This window comes from Pararge aegeria, chromosome 14, assembly GCF_905163445.1.
Source record: "Pararge aegeria chromosome 14, ilParAegt1.1, whole genome shotgun sequence".
NCBI classification, from domain to species: domain Eukaryota; kingdom Metazoa; phylum Arthropoda; class Insecta; order Lepidoptera; family Nymphalidae; genus Pararge; species Pararge aegeria.
The window spans coordinates 16915443-16923117 of record NC_053193.1 but is presented as its reverse complement, the minus strand read 5'-3'; the positions used below and the strand labels follow the sequence as shown (position 1 = coordinate 16923117).

The 7675-nt window shown below is 35.5% G+C and overlaps 1 protein-coding gene across 1 annotated transcript; it reads right to left on the bottom strand.

Annotated features, from left to right (window-relative positions):
- Window positions 1–1446: 1446 nt before the first annotated feature.
- Window positions 1447–6942, bottom strand: LOC120629158. Its single transcript, XM_039897979.1, has 4 exons — window positions 6768–6942; window positions 5263–5476; window positions 2969–3067; window positions 1447–1833 (listed from the first exon to the last, which is right to left on the bottom strand). The coding sequence occupies exons 1-4, from the start codon at window positions 6873–6875 to the stop codon at window positions 1616–1618; spliced, it is 639 nt and encodes a 212-aa protein (XP_039753913.1). The 5' UTR covers window positions 6876–6942; the 3' UTR covers window positions 1447–1615.
- Window positions 6943–7675: the final 733 nt, after the last annotated feature.

Genomic DNA, 7675 nt, shown 5'->3' with positions numbered 1-7675 from the left:
CAAAATTAAGAATAAAATAAACGTATCTGAATATAAGAGACTTAAGATAAAGGCTTCTCTATCTTTTATGTCTTTCTTTTAAGTAAACCCTAAAAGATAGACATATGCTGACTTGGACTTTTTTTTACAATTTTTAAAGGGGAACAACTCTTCTATCGAAACTTAAATCGTTTACGCAACGTACGCAGCAGAAGCTCTCGTAAGGAGGAAAAAAACCCTCGATTTTGAAACATTCTTCATTGGTTTTAATCTCCAATTAATCTTAGCGTGATTATATACAGGATGTCCCGTAATTCAACGTCAAGCTAAAAAATGGAGGTAGGTGTGTTTATGGTAGGTAGTAGGTATTTATGTCTCTTTTTTTTTGTGATCTGAGCATTTTATTGAAAAATGTCGAAAATCGCCTTACTGTTCACCATTTTAGGTACTATGATTACAAATTTGCTAAATTTAGTGTAGATTTTTGGAATGATAGCTTAAATAACTCTGCTTTTGACCACAATAGCAAAAAATATCAATATTTCTACAGTTCACATTAAAAAAAATATATTTCTTTTTATTTTTCTTGAAATAATTAAATGAAAAAATTTAAGCTTACTTTGACAGGTCATGGTGTAAAAAAATGTAGTTGCACCCACATGTCAAGCTATTTCAAAAGTGGTGCAAAATTTGAAGATTTATTGTAGCACAATAAAATTATTACAATGTATTTATTTATTCCACGTCGTTTCATTTAGATAATCTTTTCGAGGATGGTGAAATAGGGGCTCTATCTGTCCTACTCCTATTTAAATCAAATTATAAAATTAAAAGGTGTTAATAGTTATTTCTGTTACTTCTATCCATAGATGTCTAACTAATTCAGACTATGTGAATCTTGCCGTATAGGCGCTAAATGCCTTTTCACTGATTATGGGTATTATTTTTAAATTGGCTCCTGTTTAGGAAAAAATTAAATTATTATTTTTTTTAAAGCAAAAAGTAGAAGGTATTATACCTTAATAGAAACTTGATTAGTTGCGCCAACTTTTGAAATAGCTTGCCACATTATGTACTGTCTCTGAAACTTATCTGTGAAACCAAAAACCTAATAGTTTTTAGTATACCACTCACAGCAATCACATGAATAATTAAAATCATGTGAATCCTGACACTTTGTTAGGTATGTGTCGCGTAGCGTAGGTACTATGCGCGTGTCGGTCTTTCATCTTCAATAGGGTTGTCATAAGTAACACTTAGAATTATTTGAATTAGTTTGTATGTGTGAAAAATAAATATGCTTCTTTTCAATTAATATGTTGTCAGGGTGATTTCTTATGAAATATACTTATGCATTTTTCAACATCATTTCATAATTCGGTTACATGTTTTATATTAGTATATTTTTAGCCGAATTAATGATTATTTTTTGTTATATAGTTCAACGATACCGATAACATACCACGATAATATTTTTGGATTTGTCGATATTTCACCCAGTTGCATGGATCGTGGTCGCGACGGGACTCAGTCCCGTCCCGAGTGGTACGAGCATGTACCCGTTGAACTATATTTAAAAATGATGATTAACCACGAACATTTTAGTTTAAAATCTTTAATTAAATGATTATTATTATTAATATCCTTTAACTAAAGCTAATGCTACGAGGAGTTTGTAGAATGCCATTCCAGCATGAAGATGCTCTCCAGCATCGTTTTTGCAAGCGGCATCAGAAAACGAAGTTGTCCTCCAGGTTGCATTAGTTAAATCATTAATACTTGCTATAATTTTTTCAGTGGCGTTCTTAGCTTCCGGCGATTGTGTCAGATTTTTGCCCAGTTTCCACGCCAATACTGAAAAACAATTATCATTGACACCATCATAAGCCTATAGAATGTAAGAACCACAGAATTAAAAAAATACAGAATCCTCATTCAACCATTATTGTTTCCAGTGCATTGTGTCCAAAAACAGTGAAAACCCCGCGCACGTCTCACTTTACACCCGCGTAATCACACTTACAAACTTTCCATTTTCCCATTTCATGGTAAACTTATTGAACATCAGAGGTACAATAAATACTTTATACTGCTATATGGCTACTAAAGTGGAGTGATTTTTGATGCTTCAATATTAGTATATAGTTAGTATACACGGTTTCTGTATGTTTTTAATTCTGTGGAATGAACAAATGACGTAACAGAGAAACGCATTGAACTTCGGTTGACAAGAGGTGTAAGGCCGTCTTGGTATGGGACTTCGCTGCCGGAGCCTTTCTGAGACTTGTGGATAATGAGAATAGTGTTTTCCACTATCGAGTTCCACCACCGTTGATCTAGAGTCAGTTGGCGTTGACTGGTGAAATTGAGCACGTAGTGCCGCTTGCGGAGTACTAGTTGAAAGCGTTTCCATGCCCTCGTCAGCAAGGAAAATACCTTAAAGAAAGCCGTGTTCTTCCCAGTCATACACAAAACACAAAAGGTTTTATATCACTTAAGGTTACCTCGGGGCCTTATCAGTGTTCCAGTATTCCCATACTGCAACACAGAGCTGAGAAGGTGACCCTTTGACCATAATGACATACCTACGTTTTAATCATTTTAACTCAATTTTTCATATTTATTTTTGTTGTAGGAATTATAGTGATCAATGTAGCATATTGTCGTTATTCTATGCGCTCTTGGACAGCAATGCTCAATGGTATCTATTCCATGACGGGTGGACAGCATTGTTCCGTGAACTGTTGAGATACTCTGAGAATATTGAATGACCTTTACTTCATTATTCGCAGAGTATCACTATAGAACACTATACTAGTATCATGTCTTGTATAATGTTTAACGTCATCTTTGATTCATTTGTCTTATAGTTATCCATACATTATGTAGTTCTATCTAGTTAGTGCAAGTTGCCCTGCCGTACTAACAAGATGTAAAACGAATAAATAAATAAATATTATCACTTATTAACTTGTTTTAAAAAGCTCACCTGAACTTCCGTTGCCATTATTTTGGCAACTGTACAACACAAGGCTCTCGTATTCGTAGTATTTAGCTGGTCGTATCACATAATCGTAAGAAGTACCATCTGCAAAGATAACTTCCAATATTACAGACTTGGATAGGTCACCGTTACACATGCTAACTCCACGAGAGTTTAAGGTTGAGTCTAGAATGGTCCAGTGTCAGTTAATCCCGCAGGTTAAAAGACGTAGGTCAAACTGGTAACAGAATGGTAAACATGGGTAAACGAAATCGCATTGGATTAAGTGGAAATTTAACGACAATGCTGCTTGAAAGCAGGCCCCGCTGTCATCTCTCACAAGATAGAAAATTTAAAAGATTGAAAAATTTAAAATGATGTTGAAAAAGAGTCTGCTGTCTGCTGAGTTTCTCTATTCTAGGTGGAATCTGCCTTCCGAACTGGTGGTAGAGTCACAACAAACAGATTGATTTGACGTTTCAAAAGTGCTTATAACACACCTCAGAATATTCCAGAGCATTATCATTGTCATCATCATCGTATCAACCCATTATCATTCTCAACATCACCTAAATTAATATGGCGTCACCTACCTACGAATTGACGTGTTTTCAGGCATGCTGGGGAAAATCAATGGCATTCAATACCACCTAATGTTTATTACATTGAACTTAGTGAACGTAGTTGACTGCAAACTATACACATTATTGTACACACATACATATAGTTGTCTTCTTCTTCTTAGGGTGCCGTCTCATTACGAAGGTTGGCAATCATTAGGGCTATCTCTACCTTGAACACCGCTGCTCTAAATAATGATTTGGTGCTCTTTCCAAACCATTGTCGTAGATTTTTAAGCCATGATATTCTTCTTCGGCAAGGCCTTCTTCTGCCTGCTTAACATTGTACGATAAGCTGAAGAAGTTCATACTTTTTGGTGTTCCGCATCACATGACCAAAATATTCTAACTTTATTTTTTTTATTGTTAAGAGTACCTCTGGAACCTTACCCATTCTCTGCAATACAGTGCTATATTATACATATAGTTGTAACCAGAGTTTTAACATACCTATTACTGCAAATACTAGGTATGCGGTTTAGGTAAATCCAGAAGGGAGCGACCAAATTAAATTTAAAAAAATCTATATTCAATTATCACAATGTAAATATATTGTTTTTTTCTATATATCCAGTAGGGACTACTGATTGTTTGGTTGTGTTTAATTTTATTTAAGCATCAAACATTTTGAAAAACAGTGAAAACGAAATGTTGACGGTGCGGACGCATTATAGGTCGCGTTTTAGTGTGCAAGGTTCTGAATAGTATGATGACCCGATCTTAAGAAGAAGTTCACAACAAACGAAGCTGGGTAAACCCCCTATATATAGGGTATAGTTGGCTGGAATTCCACATAACCCGTTTCCTTTCCAAGTCTAGTATTTGTAAGACATTTTCTTCCGTGAACTAAATTTTTTGTCGTGGAGACGCCATGATCTTCAGCAGTGGACACTGATGATAATTTTAAATTGCGTTCAAAATAAGATTTTTCAACTTTCTTGTGGATTTTTTAACTTCTTTATTTATCACAACCAAAAGAAAGTAAACCAAATTTAAATATGCCCTCTTCAAGCTATAACGTAGTTTGGTTAACTAACATTTGGCCAAATCTGATTTTTTAACGCTATCTTCCTTAGATTTTTGAGGATTCTCCCGTTTCGGAGCCAAACGTGCGTAGAGGGTACATTGCCGAGGATCTTTTGTGTGGAGCATACGGATTGAAGTAATTATAAATTACACCATACAGATTCTGCTGCTGTTCGCGGAGTATAGCAAATTTAACTTTATTTTCATAATATATATGGATTTACGCAAAGTAACGCCTGCTTCTATCCTATGTTTGTTAATCAATCACGCAAAAACAACTGAACGGATTTGAATGAAATTTGGCATGCATGTTGACTTTGAGATGGAAAAGGACATAAGCTACGTTTTATCCCGATTCCTTAAGTAGTTCCCGAGGGTAAATTGAGAATTGTTGACGAACTAAGCCGCAGGGAGTGAGCTTTAAAATTTGGTATGCATGTCGCCTATGCTTTGGAAAAAGACATGTACTTTCTATCTTTCTATACCGATCTCTCTCATAGTTCCTATGGTAGGATTACAAATTGTGAACAAGCGAAGCTTAAGACCCACGCAGACGAAGCCACGGGCAGAAGCTAGTTGAGAATAAACTGGACCGATGACTTCATTTCCTCGCTGAGGTATTGCGACTTAGTATTCGACCAAAAATCAACTCACCCGTGAAGGTAAAGTTTAAAACGCCCAAAGAAGTTCTATTGAAAGTGACATATGCGTTCCTGTAAACCAGCGTGCCATTAACGACCTCTCTGCTGGAGAATTCGAGTGCTTCTGTGAAACCATTGGACAAGATGGCGGTGAACGTGGTGGTGGAACAGTCACCGTTTTCGAGGATGTTTGGGATTCTCTCTAATTGATACCACGTGCCTGCTATCTATAAAAGTGTCTTTATTAGACTGGTACTAAAGCAAATTATAATTTCGGTATCGGTGGTATAACATCTGTAGCTTCATGAGTAAATCAATCAGGTATGTCAATCCTTCCGAAATTTTTGTATGAATTTTAAATTTTTTATTTAATTCCGCTTTCATCTCTCACAAGATAGACAATGAGTAGAATGTTAAAATGTAAAACCGAAAAAGTTGATGTTGGAAAAGAGCAACTGCTGAGTTCCTTGCCGGCTTCTTCTTGGCAGAATTATATAAGATTATTATTATTCAGAAGGTCGAAGTATATTTACAATGGTAATGGAGAATCTGTATGGTTTTATTATAATTTCCTCAATCTTTATACTCCACACATCTAAACAGATCTTCCACAATATTCTACCCACTTTCCGCTCCGACACTAGAGAATGAATGGCCGAAGATCTGTTTGATGTGGAGCAATAACACCGTACAGATTCTCCTGCTTTTCGTGGGTTATAGCAACAATGTATTTAGATCAATGTTCATTATATATCATAGGTTTCCTCAAAGTAACGTACACCGCTTCATCTCTCACAAGACCGTATAATGGTTGTAAATGTTTGCTTGCATTTTGGTAAAGAGCAACTGCTTTGTTCATGGCGGCTTTTTCTCGGTAGAGTTTGCCTTCCAAACTTGATATAAATGAATTTAGAATTTTATAAGTAACTGGTATATTATGAAAATTAAGCTTAATTTGCTATACTCCGCGGTAGGTAGGTAGTATAAAATAGGAAAATCTGTTTGGTGTAATTTATAATTTCTTCAATCTTATACAGATACAGAAAATTTATAAATTACACCACACCGATTTTCCTACTTTTACTATGCGGAGTATAGCAAATTTAGCTTAATTTACATAATATATCATAGAATTCTGCCAATTAAAGCCTGCTTCTATCCAATAGGTAACTGTTATAAAACGTTTTAAAAAATAAATAATTGTAAAAGTGTACCAGGCAAGCTTTAGATTCAACATCATCAGAATAATTAATGTCGTGCTATTATTTAAAGCGGATATATTAGCTTGCCTACTAACACTATTGAATGGATAAAATTTAGAAATTAAATTATATTGACTGATTTATCTCAAATTTGGTTTAAACCTATAGTTAGGAGAGCACGTTTAGTCGTCACTTTGGCACAGCGAGGGTCTTATGCTCTCTCCAAGAGAGACTTGCACCCATTTCTAACATTTTTATTCTATGATTCCCGCTTCTTTAGAGCGGAGAGATATATTAGTTAGTTATACGTACTTACAGTCGATAAGGTATAGTTAGTTATCAAGTCGGTGTAGTTACAGTTTTTATCAAGATCGAGCTGCGCATACGCAGGTGATAGAAATAACAAGAAAACCACTTTAAACATATTATAAATATGTTAAAAAAACAATTATTTTTAACTCCGTTACATAAATGTACATCTCTTTACAACATATTCTATGGAAACTCTACTGCCCGTCGAGTTGTTGCCAGAAAGATATCAGCAAATAACGGCGCGTATCCACTAGGCAAGTGCAAGTGGTAAGTTACTCGCAAAAGTGCTAAAAACGAAAACAAGGATTAAACCTGTACGGGATGTATGGTGCTTTGTTTTACTACTTGTTGTTTTACTACTACAGATCCCGAAGTCTTGGGTTCTATTCCCGCATCGGGTCAGTAGTTGTTGTTTACTGGATCTTTCTATTTAAAAGTTTCCAGCCCTATGTCTCAGAGATAACGTTAAACCGTGATTCCCAATTATTTACCCAGTAATCGCTAAAGCCCACCAACCTACGTTCGAGCAGCTTCTTGGGTGGTAGGGTGAAGTACAGCGTTTTTAAGCATATAAAATGTTCTTTTATGAGGGTTCTGTGCCCAGTAGGACATTAATACGCTAAGGTGAATGAACCAATTTAAACTAAAGAAAAGTCCAACATGCGAGTCTCAAGCTGTAGTTAATAATATGGTCTAAACACTTTCACAATGAATGCGTAGCTTAAAGCTGAGTAAATAAACTTGTACTCAAGATAACAAACCTAATCTTTCACCCGAGTGTGTGATAAACGGTGAATAGACACTTGTGCTTTTCCTTCTAAGTATTTATAAATATATTCAGTATTTTAGTGTTTACGGATAGACATAGGCCTCTCATAGGCGAACAGAGCTTCACAATACAGAGTTCGTCCG